The sequence below is a fragment of the Seriola lalandi genome, unplaced genomic scaffold (assembly GCF_002814215.2).
Source record: "Seriola lalandi dorsalis isolate HSWRI2012SDOR001 ecotype SW California unplaced genomic scaffold, Sedor1 jcf7180002054926, whole genome shotgun sequence".
NCBI classification, from domain to species: domain Eukaryota; kingdom Metazoa; phylum Chordata; class Actinopteri; order Carangiformes; family Carangidae; genus Seriola; species Seriola lalandi.
This window is the reverse complement of record NW_019525478.1, coordinates 843575-863643: the sequence shown is the minus strand read 5'-3', so window position 1 is coordinate 863643 and position 20069 is coordinate 843575. Positions and strand designations below refer to the sequence as shown.

General features: G+C 44.5%; 1 protein-coding gene and 1 long non-coding RNA gene across 2 annotated transcripts in view; one reads left to right on the top strand and one right to left on the bottom strand.

Moving 5' to 3' along the window:
- Positions 1 to 897: 897 nt before the first annotated feature.
- On the bottom strand, positions 898 to 9366 carry sox10 (SRY-box transcription factor 10). Its single transcript, XM_023431628.2, has 4 exons — positions 9197 to 9366; positions 6223 to 7092; positions 4179 to 4447; positions 898 to 4018 (listed from the first exon to the last, which is right to left on the bottom strand). The coding sequence occupies exons 2-4, from the start codon at positions 6666 to 6668 to the stop codon at positions 3228 to 3230; spliced, it is 1506 nt and encodes a 501-aa protein (XP_023287396.1). The 5' UTR covers positions 6669 to 7092; positions 9197 to 9366; the 3' UTR covers positions 898 to 3227.
- Positions 9367 to 10880: 1514 nt separating this feature from the next.
- LOC111673776 (uncharacterized) overlaps positions 10881 to 20069 on the top strand; it is a 23823-nt gene continuing 14634 nt past the window's right edge. Inside the window, exon 1 of the long non-coding RNA XR_015436190.1 lies at positions 10881 to 11116. This is a non-coding gene — a long non-coding RNA (uncharacterized LOC111673776). The remainder of the gene's footprint in view (positions 11117 to 20069) is intronic.

The window sequence follows — 20069 nt, the reverse complement described above, 5'->3', positions numbered from 1 at the left end:
AAAAGTGGATGGGTTGAGTGTGGAGGAGGAGGAGGAGGAGGAGGAGGAGGAGGAGGGTAGTGGGGGTTGCGGGGTCTATGTGCAGAGAGTGTATGAGAGTCCCTTTGTATCCTGGTGAAGCTACAGGCCAGGCAGTTATGGGTAAGGCTCCCTCATTGCCCTGTTTCCCTCCTCCTCCTCCTCCCCCCTCCTCCTCCTCCTCCTCCCCCCCGGCTCCCGTTTCAATGGCCCTCTTTGTCTCTCCAAAGTATCACACAGCCGATTAAAGCGAGGGAATTAGGAGTCAGGCTTAACCTGCAACACACACACAAACACGCACACATAAATGCGCACTATAACAAACTTGAAATATGCATATAGGCGTGCACCCCCACCCCACCCCACCCCCCTTTCTAAGACTGGATTAGTTCAAGTTCAGTCGGAGGAAACTTTCAGCTGCAGAATGTGAATGCGGATCTGAGGACACTCCTGCCTCTATTGTAATACAACACATGAGCCTCGGTCACTGCCTGCACATGCACGGCACCGTCACTCGTGCGCAGCTCACCTCTACCTCTGCTGATGGTCAGTGGTGGTCTGTAGCTGAGAGCTGAGCCGCGCGGTGCAGCTGAAGTGAATTAACCGTTAGCTGAACGGATTATGCCGAGAGCGCGAGCGGGCGCTCGAGCCGTTAAGATGCCACAGAGGCGCGCGCTTCTGTTGTTCGGTTGTAATTAATAACGAGAAGATGAGAATGTGTCACTCTCATAAACCGCTGCAACGTTTCTGTAATTAGTGTTTTTTTTTTAAATGAGGACGTTCAGCTTATTGTTTGTTATCATACTGCAGTTATTATCAGATCACGACCTTTCATTTCCATTATTTTTCTCCGTTGTGAAAATGTTTCAAGAGGCAGACTTGTATTAAAGCGGGAATAATAGCTTTATTTCAAGTGAGAGTCAGAGATCATTAGTCATCATCACATGTTTAGGCTTTCGCTCCTGCTCTTATTTAGCAGTTGTGTGGCTGTGCTGTGCTGGCAGCTGTTACACAAGACTGGAAAGATTAAATACTAAAACGGCAGTAACAGTAACAGTCGAGAGGTTTCTTCAACAAAAAAAAGGAGAGAAACAATTCACTGCGAACACAAACATAAAACAAATATAAATAGGAAATGTAAAATTCAAAGCAACATTACAGATGTTTCACGCGTGGCAGGGAGGAGGTGAGATGAACTGGAGGTAAAAAAAAAAAAAAAGTTACATCAAAATGTGCTTTAAGCAAAAAAAAATAAAAAGAATGAAGTGAATTAAAACAAGCAGTGCTGCATGCATATGGTTCAGACATGTGTCCAGTAGTGATGAAGGATAATTTCAGCGATAAACATAAACACAAATTAAATGTTTCATCTTTTTCACTTCCTCAGATGGAGAATAAGATCATTGAAGTTCTGCTCAGGAGCTGAGACGTAGAAACAACATGTGGAAACACGGGAGAGCAAAGAGAGAAAGACACTGTGACATAAAAAAACAGATTAGCTTTAAGTACAGCTAGTTGCCTGTGTTCAATGTGTTAGTAACAGATATTATTATTATTATTATTATTATTATTAGGATAAGGCACATTTTTTATTTAACATTAGGTTGTGTTAAAACGTTTTTTCTCCTGGAGGCTTTATTCGCTCAATCTCTGGCAACTGTTTCTCAGTACTGGCATCACCCACACTGACACTGTCTTCAAATTGTGTTTTTTAAAGAAATTTTAAAAAAAAAAAAAAAAAAAAAAAGATACACAACTACAATAAAAAGAAATGTGACATTTCACATTGAATACTGTTCTAAAAAACAAAAACACACTTTAAACGACACAGGAGGGAAGAGGAAAGGCAGTGGTGCAGGATCTCAGTGGAGATTATAATGGCAAATAGCACATGAGAATTAATACAGTCAGTTCTTTTAAAAAATAAAAATAAAAACTGCAAAAGCTTCTATTATGTAATTCTATAACATATTGCAACCGTGGTCAATGAAAACAAATGACCCAAGTATAAATAGATTTGTCTTTTATCATGAATGTTCGACATCAAAACGTCAAAAAAAAAAACGACTTAAAATCATCACACTCATCAGTGCCTTAGAGAAAAAAATAAAAAACTCAACAGAAACTTTTGACACCAACACGTTTTTAAAAAAATGTCACATTGGAGAAAATGTGGACAGCTAAGAGAAGGCTAGCTAGCTACATAATGAAAGGTAGTTTTGAGTGTCCTGTTGGGAGAAACATCGGTTTCTTCTCTATGTAATAAAGTTTTGGTCTCAAAACTTTGGTCGTTTTACACACAGTTCGTATCAGAATCCATCAATATAATGAACAGTTTGTAATTTCAAGTACTTTTTTTTTTTTTTAATAAACCATCCTGATAATAAGTCGTTTCACTTCCACGGCTTTTTATGGCATTTTTTTTTTCTTCATGGTGTATACAAAAGGCATTTGAAGTGAACACAGCACAATCAATCATTAAGAATTAAATAAGGGACAGATGTGCCTCAGAAACCAACAGAGTGCCGTCAGTGTTTGTTGTATTGATTTCCAGAAGCGATACAAAAACTAACATCTGTCCGATGAAAAGTCGCTCAATCTTGCCTGAGAAATAAATGGGCCACAGCCAAATGATTTGGCACTCCTTTCTTCTGGCACAAAACAAAACAACAAAAAAACATTTCATATAGACTCACACCCTTCATTACACAGGTCATGGTTATATATATATTCCAGATGTAGATGTGGGTATTTCTCTGTGCGGGGTGTGGACTACAGTGAAGCTTCCTCAGAACCGAAGGGGAGACGATCCTTTCCCGCCCGTGAACTCTGTCGCTAACCGTGTTGTTCGAAGTGCTGCGAGAGATCGAACCTGGAACTCTGCGGTGAGTGTTTTTTTTTTTTTCTCTTTGCACCGTCAAAGTAACTCGCTCTCTGACTGCTGACGCTGCGCGCCCCCGAAATTTATCAACCACGCTTCACAAGCGCCACGCTTCGCGCTCATCCCTGGGCCGTGAAAGCGTTTGTGCGCCTGGGCCCGGGCAGAGCGGGGTTTGTCCCGTCCTGCCTCCCCAGCCTCCTCCCCTGGTGCTTGCCCACTCCCCCCAGCCCAGACCACTCTGACCTCCGATGCCACCAGCGCTGCAGCTGCTTCTCGGGTCTGACGTGGGGGCTGAACCTGCACCAGTACTCTCTGGTCTCGTTGTCTGTCATGGCCGCGACAGCGTTGTGTAGACGGGCTGTTCCCAGTGCGTGGGGCTGTGTGACTGCGGGACGCTGGCTGGGTCAGTGATGGGCGTGTACAGGGGCCTCTGGGAGGGGCCCATGTAAGAGAAGGCTGAGTACAACCCCGAGGCCTGGCTGGTGTGGGCGTAGTACGACCCCGAGGCCTGGTGGTCCGCGTACTCGGCAAACTGAGCCCTGGAGGCCAGTGAGGGGAAGGCGGAGCTGTAGTGAGGAAGGCTGAGGGGCGTGTACGTGACATGGGAACCTGCTGAGGCTGCCTCTGCAAAGTGACCGCCGGCGCCTCCGGCCTCACTCTTGATCTGGGCCTTGGACGGGTCTGAGCCCAGAGGGGAGGCGTGATGCTGCTGCGGCTGCTGCTGCTTGGAGAGCCAGGCCGCTGAGTGTCCGCTGGCCGCCGCCAGAGCTGAGGAGATGCCATAGGTGTATGGCGAGGCCGGAGAAGCTGCCGCAGCTGCTCCTCCCCCTGCGCTCTGCCCGACCCCCGGGTGCCCGTTCGGGGGGAGATACTGGTCAAACTCGTTGACGTCGAAAGGCTCCATGTTGGCCATCACCTCGTGGCTCATCTCACCAATGTCCACATTACCAAAGTCGATGTGAGGTTTCCCGGATCCCGCAGCACCTGAGCTCCCTTCTGCTCCCATTGTTCCCCGGGCGCCCCCGCTCCCAGCACCCTCCCTCTTCCCATCCCCTGCCTTCCCAGACTGAGGCTCTGTCTTGGGAGTGGTGGGAGGTGTGGGAGGACTGTGGCTCTGACCTGTGGAGACAAAAGAAAACGTGAAGTTACATCTGGTTTTCTCGGCAGACTCGAACCATGATCTGTGTGTGTGCCACACTGTCCAGCTGCATCCAGACTCATCTAAAAACGGGGGGGGGGGGGGGGGGTGTAGTGTATTGGAGGGGAGCCCGTAGCCCACCTGCAGCATGAGGGTGGTGCCCATCTGTCAGAGGGGACCGGGCTCCCCCACTGAGGGCCACATCCAGGTGGAGGCCCTTGTAGTGGGATTGGCTTTGGCTGACCTCACCCTCCGAATGGCCGTCGGCCTCACTTCCTGACCCGGAACCCATCTTTCCGTTCTTGCGGCGTCGCGGCTGGTACTTGTAGTCGGGATAGTCTTTCTTGTGCTGCTTCCTCAGCCGCTCGGCTTCCTCGATGAAGGGGCGCTTGTCGCTCTCATTGAGGAGTCTTTGGAGGGGGGAAAAAAAGGTTCGGTTATGTGAGAAGACGAGAAGAAAACACTTTGTTTTCATGCTGCGGTTTCTACAATATTCCACAAGATGAGGCCAGAAGTCTTTAGAAATTCAATTTAGGCGACTTTTTCATTTAGTTTAGAGAAATAATGTCTCAAATACTTAAAAAATGCACATTAAGATAAACTCTTTAAGGCTCAGTTTTCAGAGGAAGTCAACATCTGGATTGTTGCCTGACTGGAGGACTGGGCTTTGTGGTTTGGGTGGTTATGGTATATATTGTTATTAATCAGTGTTTGTGATAATAATTCATTCATTTGTATTCTTTGTGCAATGACGGGTTGATTACGGCGAGCTGGGTCACGTATGTTCGGGTAGCGTGTGGGACAGATGGAAGCAGGTCGCTCTCGGCCTATCAGCGACTGTTGCTCGGTCTTCCTGAGGTCACAACAGGAGAGATATTCTGTGCAGCACGTAATACGTTTGATCCTGTTTCGGTGCTTATTAACATATTACGAAGAGAATTTAAAATTTTCTTCCAGCTATTCATTCACGTCATCTGCACAGCTGCATGTAATGCCGTGCCTGCCAGGGGCTTCTGACTGCCGGACAGTAATGAAATAATGGCGGCCGTAGACGCATCCTGTCTGCAAACGGGGAACTGAGCTCCTTATTACCACCGCTGGCAGGAATGGCATAAGAAAACCCTGACCTTCCCCAGCCTCTCTGTTCATCATGCCTCTGGGCTAATTAGCCAATCATGCCCCGAGCCCAAGGTCAAGTCTTCATCTAATTAATGCTCCAGTCTCACAAGGTTAATGAATTTAACCTTTCTGACCTTCCTTGTCAGCAGATATTGTGCACAGGGACGGGATCTGTGTGAAACTTTAAGCTTAAAGGGCTGCAGGGATTCTGGCTATGTTATATTAACTATAACTTTGAACTATTCACTTAAATATATGAAGATTATCTTTAAATAAGATCTTCCAATACTTGTAACTTAGTTGAATGGCTCTGAAAACTCCCTGTTATTCCCTCAGGAGCCGGTCGCCCAGAATGAGACAGCGTATGAAATGAGCCTGATCTCAGCGACATGTGACCGTGACACATCCACAGCAGACACACAGATAGTGGCTCTTATGGCTGGTGAGCTGTGACCAAAAGAAAAGTGGGACAGGAGACGGCGTGGCCTCCCTGAAAGTTACAACTGATGTACAACATTAATAGAAAACACAGTGGCGTGGAGGAGCCTGTGTGAGGGACGGAAACTGCACATGCTCAAACAACCTGCAGTTGTCTCATTCTGTCTAAGAACTATAAACATCCACTAATGTGTGACGCTTGTGTTAAATCCATATGAGGGAGAATTATGAAAATGAAAGTGTGGGACAGAAGTGATGGGGAGGTAAAGATCAGCTGATTGAGGTGAAGCTGCTGCCAGTCAGAGCTTAGAAAACTTTTATGAGTGGAAAATGCTGTTCAGTGTTGTTTTGTCCAGTTGCATTCATTCTTGAAACTGACCTTTGTCCGGCTCTAATCTGGAGCTAATTTCCCCCCAAACCCCCCCCCCCATCCTAAAAATAAACCCTGATCTTTTCCTGAAAGCTGAAGATTTATCCGGAACATTATATTTTTACTTTTAATCTCCAAACCCAACCCATACCTGGGCCGCCCCCAACATACCTGTCCACACCTTCCTGAGTGAGCATCACCACAACATGACAGACAGTGGGTCAGCACTCTACAGTCCACATAAAGTGGCCTCCTCACCTCCACAGCTTCCCCAGGGTCTTGCTCAGCTCCGCGTTGTGCAGGTGCGGGTGTTGATCGGCCAGTTTCCTCCGCGCCGCCTGCGCCCACACCATGAAGGCGTTCATGGGCCTCTTCACGTGCGGCTTGTTCTTGCCCCCGGTGTTCACGCGCACGGGCATGGGCACGAGGGTCCAGTCATAGCAGTTGAGCACCTGGCTCACCGCCTCGCGGATTCCTGCTGGGAAGCGTTCGTCCTCGTCGTCGGATCTGGCGGACGAGCAGCCCGCCGACACGTCGTCCAGACCCGCGAGCTGCGGCGGCTGCTGCTGCTGCTGCTGCCCGTGGAGAGGCGAGTCCCCCCCGCCTGTCGCACCGGAGGAATGACCCGGCGACAGGGAGCGACTGTCGTCCGACATCCCGGGACTGAGCTCGACCTCCGATAAGCTCTGCTCCTCTCTGGACATCCTGCTACCGCAAACCTCCGGGTGCGCAGAGGACGCACGGCCTGTCTCTAACAGCTCAGCTACCTGTCGGGTCCTCGCGCTTGTTTTGTCCCTACAGTGACGCACGGAGTGTCGGCTGCCTGCGGTCTGATCTGTCGCTTCCTCTAAGTTATAATATAAACTGCCAGTCTGTCTCTACTCTCAGCCTCCGCTGCAAAACTCTGTGAGGGTTCCACATTAAAGTTCTTTCCATCCGTGTTGTTGGTATCATAGGCGGCTCAGTGCGCACCTTGGACCCCAGTTTACCTGCTAATGCACAAATGTCTGCGCCAAACTCACCCGGTCTCACTTCTCCCCCTTCTCTCTCTCTCTCTCTCTCACTCGCTCTCTCTCTCTCTCTCTCTCTCCTCCGTGTGTCCCGCGATTGAAATCCAGCAGCAAAGACCTGAAACAGCAGAGTGATGAGGAGGTCAGTTCTCACAGTCCGAGATAAACTTCACCGACACCTGTGACCAGTGAGGAGGTGTCGTTACCTGGTTAGTGTGTTTATTTTATTGGGGTTAGGTCAAGACAGAGGTTTTTTTTGCCCCCAATAAAACAGTTACTCCACATAACAGCATTCACACAGATATGACTGTTAAATTATATTTTGTGAAAGTACTGGAGTCATTGAAAAGACCAGATTAGAAGGACTGATTCATTTCAGCTCATTTACACAAAGATTTTCCATAATGAAGTTGTTTATTCAGTGTGTCTGCACCAGTTCAGTCACTTTTATATAAGTGACAATAAGTACACTATATAGACATTTATATATTTGCTCCCGCTAAGAAAAAAAAAAAGAAAAAGAGAAAAGCTACTGTTTAAGGTTTTGCAGTTATTCCAAGCTCCCGGGGGAGAAAGTGTTGTAATGATACGAGGCCGCAGCAGCACAGACCTTGGATTTATACCCGGCTCTCCTTGGATAAACACAGCCTGGGCGCTGGAAATATAAACCTCGTGTACGTGCGTGTGTCGGTACGCGTGTGTGAATTAGACACAGTCTGGTTGTTAAAACAGGGGCAGGTCTTAACGGCAAGGAGCAAAATGTGTCCTTGTTTTGTCCATTAAATCAACACCCTGCCTCCAACTTTACGCCCAGAATCAGCGCACTTCCTGTGAACCGGCGGCTCCGGGTTGTTTTCGGTGTCGTGTTGCAGGAAAATTAGTGATTATGTGAAGTCGGCTGTCAGTTAAAGAGCTGCTGTTTTCTTGTGCAGGTCAAGTGGTGGATTATAGTCACTTAACCCTCTGGTTGCTGCACCTTCACGTTTGCTTCACCACTTTTTTTTTTTTTTTAACCTGCAGCCTTATATTTAGACGTGAGTTTTATACTCGCGTCATGCAGGAATATTAATTTAAAATACATGTTAAACGACAGATCATGCGCAGTGTGGCTCTTTAATTAAAGTTCCTGAACACCGGAGTGGATGTCGGGAATCGTCTCCATTCATTCACAGCCGGTGTTTGTGTCTCTAACGCTTCTCCATCTGTCCGAGGCGCGTTAATGATGAATGATATTCGGTTGCCACCTGGTTCCGCTCGGCCGCTTCACGGACCGTCGTCACGTCCCGGAGACACGATGCAGCAGCAGCGCAAGGTACTTAAATAAAAAAGCCTCATTTGCGCACGTGTTGTCCGTGTTTTGCCCCACAAACTAATTATAATATTATCATTATTATAATATTAGAAGGACTGCTGGTGATAATTGCCTCTGGTCTGTGAATGTGTTGATTATGAAGCGTGTTATTTCTTTAACAAACATTAGAAACAAACGAGCCAATAAAGTGAATCAACAGAGACTCATCGTCTGTTTCCATTCAAATCAGACTTGTTTGTTAATTTCCATCACTGAGCACTTTTACTGTGGGATGAATGTCGGTATGTGAACTCATTATCGCCGCTTGACTTGCCAATAAGTTGGCCTTAATTTGCTTGTTTGAAACTTTTTTTTTTTTGCAGTTTTACAATAGCTGATATTTGTCACCGAGTTGTCAGAACTCCCCTCGTTAAAAAGCTTTTTCAGCTGTTTGCTTTTCTCAGTTTAAATGAAGTCTTCTCGGTTAGTCGAACAGAAACATCTTACATTTTAGATTTTATGGAAAAGAGAAAATAAAACTGTCTGAACAAAAGAGAATCAACGATACATGAACAGGAAACCATCAGAAATCAATTAAAAACAGCATCACTTGTTAAACTGACAACAACTGGTCTAATATCAATAATCAGCCTCATCAAACTTGTTCTAATGGTTTATAGCGAACTGAAGCATTTACACATTTAGTTTCATCTCAAATGTTATATTGAACTTTCAGTCAGTCACAGATTTAAAAACTACAACACCCAGCTCACACATCCTGAAAGCTACTACCAATTATCATGTGGATGTTAAAGATCATTAGAGGAAGCCCAAAGACTGATCGATCTCTAACTGTGAGTTCGGGGGCTCTTCTCTCTGACTCCGATGCAGCAGCTACACAGGAAAGAGTTGGAAATGCGGAGCGCCTTACTTCAGTAATGAGAAAAGGAGGTCGCCGGTTTCGCACGAGAATCCGTGAGTTCCCGAGTTTCCAAAGTGACGCTCGCTCGCTCCCCAGCCCCCTCGCTCGCGCTGCCCGAGTATGAATGCCTGCTCTGTGTGACGGCACCGGGGCTTAAAGAGCTCCTTGTATGAGGCCGAGGGAAAAAAATAAAAAAAGATGGATGGGAGGACGAGTCTTAAAGGAGCAGCGCGAATGTAGGGATGCAGGCTGGGAGATCTCTGATTGGCTCTCTCTCCCCCTCTCTCTCTCTCCCCCCCCTCTCGCTCTGTCTTTAGAAATTTGGGATTTTGTTTTTTCTCTAATTCTAATGAGTCTGAATACGAGATATGAGCGTGCGTAAATTGTGCGCATGACATTTTACGCAGAAAGAATGCACAAGGCGTGAATCCTAATATCAATCAATCAATATTATATCAATGCACTATCAGCTAAATACATATACTTTACAGTACAGGTATGTTTGCTGATATAATTCCACACAGACTTTTTGAGAGGAAGTTGATTCCATTTGCATTTTTTCCTGAAAACAAACGGTTTTATTCACGGCTGCAAAGAAGAAGTAGCAGGTCAATTAAAATGAAGACTGTGCACGAGCCCAGGATATAAATTGTACGCACTCTTTAGCATCAGGAGTTTCTTGGTTGAGTCCTGTTCACTGAACAAAAGTGTCAGTGTGACGGATTTAAAGTTTAAATTTCAGATTTCAGAACAAACGCGAGACAAGAGCCGATCATTGTCAGATCCAGTAATTAAGAAAGGTCTTGGTCTGAGGCTGAAACTGCGCCTCACAGAGCAGACCGAGGCTGAAGTTCACCCAGTATAAGGCTGAAGTTCACCCAGTATCTCTTAAATAAGATGCGGTTATTGGAGAAAACGTTGCGCAGGTTTTGTGCCTTTGCGCAGAAACACAATCAGCACAGGACACAGTGACAGATCGCGGCTCCAGTTTGATGCAGTGAAGTTGTTTCAGGGTGAAATGTACAAGTTGAGATGTTAATCACAGCGCGCAGGTCGATCCTAAATCATAATATTATTCATTTATGATACATGATTTAAACTGGCTCATGTTAGAGTAACAGCAGAACATACAAACATTCACAATATATATAATTCAGATGTTGTTTTATATTGGTGAATATTTCTATTCACCTGCACGTGACAGGTGAAGACTCTCTAATCTAACGAACGGCCCCCTGAAGGAGACTCGTGTGTGAGTTTGATAATTACACCGGCGTCTCTGTGAGAGTCACAGCCAGCTTTTACACCGAACAGCGCTGGTAGAAAAACGCAGAAAAGGAGGGACGAGAGGGGACATTACGGGCCGCGCGGAGACAAACACGAGCGCTGTTCTTCGCAACAATGACCCCTTGTATCCCCGCCATGCGACCCACTGGCCCCCAATCCAAAAATCACCACTTTTTTTTTTTCGTTATCCATGAATGTTGACTGTGATAAGGGGAATCCTAACCATGAGTGCATCTCTCTGTCTGGTTCTCTGCCTCTTTCATTCCTCCTCTCCCCTCCTTTCTTTGCGCCCTTTGTTTTATCTCAGGTGAATTGTAATCATGTGATCAAAAACGAGCACCCCCTTCCCCCTTAAATGAAAAAAAAAGGGGGGGGGGAACAAAAAGCAGTTTTGTGCATATAAAAAAAGAAAAGAAAAGAAGGAAAAGGCTTGTGTCTTCCCTTCTACCGTCACTCTTTATCCGCGTCTCAACAAACTGACATATAGAGAAAAATGCTCCAGGAGCGCGGAGACTCAGCCCGGGAGCTGTGGCGGGACTGGCCGGCTCCTGGAGCTTTAAACCGGACAGCTTCAGAGAGACACTCCGGGGATTTCTCTCCCTGCTGTGCAGCTGAGGATTTGTGGTCCGGCCTCGGTTTGACGTGAGTGTTTGTTCAGGCGTGTGTGTGTGTGTGTGTGTGTGTGAGTGTGTGCGTGTGCGTGTGTGCGATTGTTTGTCTGTGTGCGTGCGTGCGTGTGTGTTTGTGCACAAATAATGAAGATGGAGAGAAATTAAAGTAAATGAAGAGGCCTAACAAAGTTATACTGCGACACGAGTTGATGAGCAGCGTTTAGATTCAGAGAGATGTTTGACAGAGGAAGCAGGAATTACATTTTATATCTTCGCCATCATTTAGCTGATGACCTTGTGACAAAATGCTGCAAACATGAATTTTCTAGTCACATTTTTGTCTTTTGTTAAAACTCTCAGTGAGAAACACAGAGAGTAAGATTTAATTTACTCTTGCTTAATAATTCTCCTCAAACATCCCCTTTGTGTGAAGATGTTTCCTTCAGAATAAAACTGGATCTTTGAGTTAGCTCAGACAGATAGAAATTAAATTAATCGAATAGAGATGAATGAAGCCATTGGAAAGAAACAAAAACAAACGGACAACTGAGCCGTTTTTATTTCAGATCATTATTTTTTCAGTTTTCTATTTTTCTATTAGGCCTATGTATTACGTGGAATATCAAATTTTCTTATCATGTCAAAAGCAAAAGTAGATCACTCATTATAAAATGTACAATATTTTTTATTGGCTTAAATAATATTTAAAAATTACTGATTATTTTAATTTCTCTTTTCAATGAGAAAAAAAATGCAAGTTTCAAAATATGATTAAACACTAAATCATGTAAAACCTAAAAGAAATTAGTCTCAATGAAATGATGCAAAACTTCAGGCCTTTTGTAGATTATTTGAACATTTAATGAGCAGTAAATGATTTACTGTGTGACCTGCTCCCACTTACACTTCTCCTGACATAAATTAACTTTGCTAATGGAAAATAATGAGATAAGATAAGATAAGATAAGATAAGATAAGATAAGATAAGATACCTTTATTGATCTCCCGTAGAGGAAATTCAGATTGCCAGCAGCACAAGGGAACAAATGTTGAAAAGAAATAAAATAAGAAAAGAAACAGAATCTAGAATAGATAAGATAAATTAGAAATACAATATACAAATGCAATACAATAGCTCAATGCTACTCTGCCATGACACTGATTATGAAACCATATTGTTTATGGAAAATATGGAAAATTCACAACAATAATAGATTTCCCATGATTCTTTCTAAATTAGTTTTTGGTTTCACTGCACAAAGACTCACTCTGCAACGTCAAGCTGTTGTTTCAGTATAAATCCTCTTCTGTAATGAAGTAATTAGACAATAATTATTACTGACCGGACACATTTAAAACTCACAGTAAAGATAAATGATGTTAATTAGACAAACTCGGAGATAAACACATAAAAACCAGGCAGTTAAAAAAAAAAGAAAGAGAACAAAACGATGCAAGCTCGTCCTCTCATGTGACGATGATGCAGTTTGTTGTGAAGCAGATGTGTAGACACGAACAGCCCACGGGTCACAGCTAAAGGTCAGCAGGTTGTGGGTCTGCAGGAGCCGCTAACACGGGCCCTGCAGTCCTGTGACCATGAGGCCATGCAGGGGCTGTAAACACGCACCATCACCCCCCCCACCTCTCCACGTCCTGACGTTATACACTCCTGTTAAATATGACGTATTCCTGGTTGATGTTGCTTATGAATCATCACGGAACCAAATCACACAGTGTTTTAGAGGGAAAACAAACGGGTCATCTACTGGTGAGAGACACTGAGCTGACCTTCGTCTATTGGCTGAACTCTGCCAGGTGACTTCACTCTGTAAACAACAACAACAACAACAACAACAACAAATATGCAGATTTGTAATCATTAAAAAGACAGAATTGTGGGAGAATAGAGTAGAAGAAGAAGATATTTCCTGTGCTGTGATTTATTAACATTAAAATTAATCAGAAATCATTTTACAATCACAAGATAAAATTTATTTGGTGCATGTTTCCTCTGGTTTATACAGTTGTTTACAGTTGTTTTATATATTGTGTCCTGTCACGTGGCTGGTGGGGGATTTTTTTTTAAAACAGTGTTTGTATTGTGTGTTAAAGAGCGAGAGGCAGCGTTCTTCATCCGAGGAGCGTCGCCTCTCTCAGGAGAGTCTCAGTGCAGATCCTCCTGCTCAAATATGACTCCAATACAAGTGGAAGATGTTCAGTCAGGACTATTATAGGAATATTTAATACTGAATGAAGACACTGAGTTACTAGAACCTGTAGAATAAAAAGCTCGTATGTTCTTTAAAGCCTTTAGAAATGGCCACAAAAACACAGATGAATTAACAAAAGGAGCTATTGTTGTTTTTCTATTTCTTTTTGTTTTAGGCAGTGATGAAGTTTGGTCGTGGTAAACAAAGCATTTTCAAAATAAAATAAAATTCATTCCACTGTTTTAAAAGCTGTGCTTCAAAGTAAGAGTGCTACATGTGTGATTGTGTGTATGTTCACACACGTACCTGAGTCTCTGTCGTATCATTTGAAAGCGGTTTATTTCCCTCTCTTACTCACAGACACACAGTCTACCTCTGAGTGACACCCTCGCTCTCTTTGTTTCCCTGCATGCACCTGTGCAGGGCCGAGCAGGTGTGTCGGCGCTTGGTTCACTGAAGTGGATCAGTCAGGCTTGCAGAAGGATCCGGTGGGCGACTGTTATTGCAGTTATTAAGTTATTATGAATGTAATCAACTCGGTCTTATATTTTACAAAAAAGCTGTATTCAAGCTCGACTTCCACTGGGAGGTCAAAGGTCAGGATCAACCACAGAGTGACAGAAGTGAAGCTCGTAGGGATAGAGGTGATTATTATGAGTTTTATTATGTCAGGGAATCTTCAAACAGCTAAGAAAAAATGATTCAGGCCTCCACAAAAACCTTCTGGATCTTTTCTCTCCACCCATCTGCCTCAGTAGATTAATGCAGCTGTGTTACATCTAAATAGGTCCCCCTCCTGAACATCCCTGAATCTCGCTTTGTGCTCGTAGCACCAAAGTTCCTATGCCTCGTGTTTGTCTTATCCTTTTTCTGAGTTACTTAGACGTGTGTGTGTGTGTGTGTGTGTGTGTGTGTGTGTGTGTGTGTGTGTGTGTGTGTGTGTGTGTGTGTGTAAGTGTAAGGGGTTGGCAAGAACTTGGACGGGCTTTCAGTGCAGCTGGGTAGTGAGGTTGGGTGTTTTGTGTGTGTGTGTGTGTGTGTGTGTGTGTGTGTGTGTGTGTGTGTGTGTGTCTGTGTGTGTGTCTGTGTGTGTGTGTGTTTGCATGCGTGCATGTGCAGGCATGTATGCTACAGAAGGACACGTATGTGTGTGTGGGCTTTAAGAAAATGGACAGTGCTGTTACTGGTGCTAGTCAGATGGCGATGAATAGGGGTGAGGCGTTTATGTGTGTGTGTGTGTGTGTGTGTGTGCGTGTGTGTGCATGTGTGTGCATGTGTGTGTGTGTGTGTGGCTGCCTTAGTGAATAGCCCATTGTGTGCTCTGCTTCATATCTCCACTGACCAGCCAAAGGAAAGAATCTAGTTACTTCAATTGTGTGAGGGGGAACATCTAAAGGAAATTGATATATGGGGGTTGAGGTGGTGCTGGAGGGGGTGGGGGTATTGGGGTAAGGGTCCCGGGTGAAACTGAGAGAAAGAGTTTAGTTGTGGCTGATCTCTGTTGGTATTCAGTAATCATCCTGCTGCTTGTTTTACCCGCCTCATGTCTCCTGGTTCCACTGTCAGCAGCTTCACGGTGCCGCTCACCATTTATTCCTCATCGTGCTGAGTTTGAGTTCCCAGTGCTTTGTTGGAGATTTATGTTTCTGCTCCTTCAGTAGGTTTATGGAAAGATTCATTTAAAATGAATAAGAGCTCATTCTCCAGATTGTGATATATGCTTTTTTTCAGACTGATGTATCTTAACTGTTAGGCCACGCCCACACCACTACGATTTCATTTTAAAACTGCGTTTTCAAACAAAATCGATTTCCGTCCAGACTGAGCGTTCACATACAGTATGTGTATAATATAATAACAGTGTTAAAAATACAGAATTTAACTCCTCAACAGCTGCTAGCAAAAACAACAAGGTCAGTAACACTTGTCATGTTGATGAGAGCCAATCAGGAGCGACCGTGTGCTTCTACGACATCGTTTTCAAAGGTCTGAAACAGGTCCGGAGTCGTGTGGAGTCGTTTTAAAAGTGTGGACGCAGCTGCAGGTTGATTTCCTTGAATTTATTAGATTCATTTATGTTCCCCAGGGGATGAATCCTGTTCAGCTTTTAGTGAAACATCTTGACAACTATTGGATAGATTGCGTTAAAATGTGGAACACATATAAATAAACTCCTACTGACTCATTAGTGACTCAGTTCACTGTGTGGCGCAGTGTATAACCCTTTCGACCTCTGGCGCCATCGGTGCAGGTTTACATTGATTACTTTGTTTTCTCCACATATATCTAGATGCGCTAAGCAGACACTGAGAAGTAACACGTCCTTCAGTGTGAGCCAAGACCCGCCCTTAAAGCTGGTGGCGTTTCTCGGCCCTGCTGCAGCTGTGACAGCAACAAGAGGCAAAAGGAGAAAAAAAACAGGGACGATGCTGGAGGAATTAGAGACAGAGAATCCTCAATGGTGCCTTGTGTCCCTGGCAAACTGTCCCCTGTCTCCCTGTCGCAGCAGAATCAGGCGCATTATTCACCACTCGCTCCTTCTACCATGCAGTTTCGAATGTGTGCACAGTACATGTGTGTGTTGGTTTTTTTTTTTTAAGGCCTTTAAACCCCCTCGCATGTATGAGCAGATTTCACAGCGAGATTTGGAAACTCCCAAACAAGCCCATCTCTGCAGGACATGGGGACATGCCTGAGAAATGATAATTGGGCGGAATGAGAGGCGAGGGACGAGGAGATTGAGTCATTTTCAGGAAAATGCAGAAAATGGTGTTCAAGAATTCAGCCGGCAACAAGGACGTCCTTTGTTTGGATGCTTCTGCAGCATGTCTGGCTGCTTTTCTGTTTGGGACATCATCACACAGAAATGATGTTCAATTTCAATGATTCTCAGACTGTTTTTCCCCCTTCGGACGCAAAACAAAAGCCTCATTAAACGTCTGATTTAGCTCGACATCCTGGTGGCTCCTGGGTCGTCTTTTCTCTTCATGTGTAGTTGTTGCGAAGCTTTGCGGTGTGTCTGCGGTCATCGTCCCGCTGCAGTGTGAACCCTGCTCCACAAAGATGCAAACCAGAGGGTCTAAGCATGTCTCTGAGGAACGGGGGGGGGGGTCGGTCAGTGCAGGTGGCCAGTGTTCCCACCACCATGTTTCACTGTCACTTTGAGACACTGTGCTCTCCTGTTCCTGCCATAAATCTCTCACTTGGATTCATCAGTGAATAGGACTTTTTTATTTATTTTTTTATAGTCGTCCACTGTGAAACGCTGGTACTTTTTAACCCACCCCAAGCGTTTGACCTTGGTTCCCCCTTCTGAGAAGTGGCGCGATGTATTGATCCTCTGACGGTTTGGTTTGGTTTGTTTCATGCTTTGGAGACAGCTGATCTAGTCTCTGCAGAGTGTTTTAGAGTTCCCTGCACTGCCGCCTCAGAAACCTTTAGTCCGGCCATGAGAGCAACTTCAGTTACTTGACCGAGCCTCTTTCAGATCTACCTGAGTCCTCTGAACACATGCGTCAGTAGAAGGGCTACAACTCACTGAAATCAAACCTTTTGTTTCAGTTGGTTGTAATTGTAAATATTTCTTCTTTATTTTACATGACATAACCTTTAATAACCCTCTGGAGCCAGGATTTGTCTGCGTCTTTCTGTGTGAAGCTGTATAAAATAACACAGGAGGCTATAAAAGTTTACAAATCTTTAGTTACAATCACTCAGAATATGATCAAAGAACAGTTTATTATTTATATTATTTCATTATACAAACAAAAACAACTGAATATGAAGGAAATAAAGCTCTGAAGTTACAGTCTATACTTATTCTTTCACTTTTTCATTAGAAATCAAACTGAAAATATGAATTAATATTATAAACTCACTGTTTTAAAACTTTCCTGTTGTGTATAAGATCATGTTCGAAAGCCCCACATCAGCATTTGCAGCTGGTTCTCTCAGCTCGTCTCCACAGGACCATATAAATAAAGTTATGTTTGTGTAAATAAAGCATGTTCATTGTATTCCCAAATGAATAGACAGACTTCAGAGGATGTTTCTCGATCCCCAAACATTCAGATTGTTTCCAGGTTTATGTGGAAAAGGAGATTTTCGACGTGAGTCACAGACTGTGAAGTTGAAACTACCTTGGTTGGGTGAATGTTGTTGACGGATGGAGAGGAATTAATTCACTTTGGAGTGAATTTTGCTTCAAAAGGAGAAAATGCTTTTATGTTATTGTGCAAATTGAGGTTTGATTTTTCATGACGGACCAATCATCTAATCACGTCAGTTTGTGTGAACGCCGGCCCGTCGAAAAAAAACAGGCCGAAGTGTAACAACAGCTGACCGGTGGAGCGGATGTGCGTCCACCATCTTTGCCTTGTGGATTGCACTTGGCCTTTGCTTCCTCTGTGAGACGGACTTGGGGGAGTACAGGAAGAGGGGTGACGCTGCTTCGGAGCAGATATGGAAAAGGAAGATAAAAAAAGTCACTTTCCAATCATGAGTTTTTCTCGGAACATTGAATTAAGGAGCGTGAATGGGTGGGGGCCTGGAGGGTCTGGGGGTGGCTGGCCGCAAAGATGCCTGAATGAAAGAGTTTGTTGTTTGATGCTGGGAGAGGGAGATGGGGAGTTTGTCGGGCATCAGTCCCCTCTCCCATCGCCTTCTCGCCCTGCGGCCCTCCCTCGCTCTGCCCATGTGAGCTCGGGTTCAAACACAGGGCCCACAGCTGCTCACACACACACACACACACACACACACACACACACACACACACATGCACATATTAGGATTAAAACACAGGCACACAAACATGCACTCAACTAAAACATAGACACAGAAATGGAAACTACATGTAGAGGTGTGTATATGTGTATGTGTGCTGCACACTCACACATACACATACACACATACACATATACACACCCACAGTTTCACAAACACACAGTCACGTGTGCATGACCCACCTACAGGTGAACACACACACTGTGGACAACAGAGCGTAAAAGTCAAAACTCAAACAATGTTCCCGTAGGTAGAGAATGAAAAGGCGTGTATGTATTAAATGCACAGTGGGAATAAACTGCTTATAGACTGTAAAGGATGTTTAGGTTACTGACATACAGCAGTTAGAGTCCAGAACTTCCTGGTTAACAGCCATTATGACTCGACAAGTCAAGCTGAGGACAACGACCGTGTCAGCGAATGATCTGTACGTAAAGGACAAACACAGTACGTGAGATTAACACAGGAAATATAGACGTATACGGTGGATATACAGGCGTATACAGGTTCTTGTGATGTAAAAATATAATAGATAATTACTTTAATGTGACCTATAACCTGTAAATAAATATAAAATAAGTATGAAACTACTGCAGAAGAACATGTCGGTATGCTAACGCTAAGTACTCCAGCATCTGTAACCCCACCACTCACATTCGGTCGAGAGCAAACCAGATAAGAAATAACATCAACGTAAGGGTTCAAGCTGTCAGGCCCGACAAACAAAGCCGGCTTTGTCGTGGTCAGCGAGAAACGTTTGTTGCTGTTTTGCAGCGTTGTCTCTGTTCGCTGGTGTTCTCTCACCATCGGTTGGTGTTAATGTCGTTTGACTGACATCAACTTACATCAGAGCGCGTTGACGCGTTTGGTCGACACGTTGTTCCACGTGAAGATCAGTGGAGACGAGGTTCTGAGATGAAAACGGCGTCTTACAGTTTCAGCTGGAAGGGATTCAGTGTATTTGTTGTTAAGACTATTGATCACAGCTCATTGGTGAAACACATTCATTTTGTTTTAGAATTTAGTAAAAAGATTCACTTGAATTCTGTGCAACTTGTTAAAGAAGAGACTTTAATTCTTTGAAAAAATATGAAATCCTGTCTTAAAGGGACAGTGCGCATTATCTCTGTATGACAGGTGGCTTTGTCCATGATGCTACTTTATTAAAGGGACAGTTCAGGTGTTTGTTGACGTGGGGTTGTGTGAGGTTAGTCGTATATAGTCGGTTCATTACCTGCAGTAGATTCTGATCAGCTCGTTCCCAGGTAGGAGATCAGACCAGGAGCACCGTCACACCAGCAGAGTGACGTGTTGCTGTGGGCGGGGCCACCAGAAAAAAGGTGTTTTAAAGACACCCACCAAAACAATCCAATATCTGTTTAAATGAAGCTTCATGTAGAATATTTTCAGAGGTTTATCTTCCCATATTCACACACACAAGCGCACCTACTGAGTGCACTATATTACACCACTTCCTGATTCACTCAGGTGACCTGCGGTGTAATACAGTGCACTAGTGCGCGGTAGTACAGCGGCTGAAAACATGTCGTTTGTGTGGGTGTTTTTAAAGGTGGCTAAAACACCTTTTCTCTGGTGGCCCCGCCCACAGCAACACGTCACTCTGCTGGTGTGACGGTGCTCCTGGTCTGATCTCCTCACTGGGAGCGAGCTGACCAGAATCCACTGCAGGTAATGAACCGACTGTATATGACTGACCTCACACAACCCCACGTCAACAAACACCTGAACTGTCCCTTTAATAAAGTAGCATCACAGACAAAACCACCTGTCATACAGAGATAATGCGATCCTACAGTAACTTGTGTCACAGGTTTAGTTACTGCGTTCACCTCTTGAAAAGCAGGTCGCCGGCCTCGCTCCTCTCCCTCCTAACATGCAACACTCTGGCCAAAAATATTTTCGGAATCTGTAATCTTACACCTGTAATCTTACACCTGTAATCCAGCAGCGGGGGCACAGGTGAAAGCCAAG

Coding starts and splice junctions, on each gene's coding strand:
- sox10 (XM_023431628.2), bottom strand. CDS start 6,668: ATGTCCAGAGAGGAGCAGAGCTTATCGGAGGTCGAGCTCAGTCCCGGG. Junction 4,448..6,222: donor ACCCTGGGGAAGCTGTGGAG/GTGAGGAGGCCA, acceptor CCCCCTCCAAAG/ACTCCTCAATGAGAGCGACA. Junction 4,019..4,178: donor GCACCACCCTCATGCTGCAG/GTGGGCTACGGG, acceptor TTGTCTCCACAG/GTCAGAGCCACAGTCCTCCC.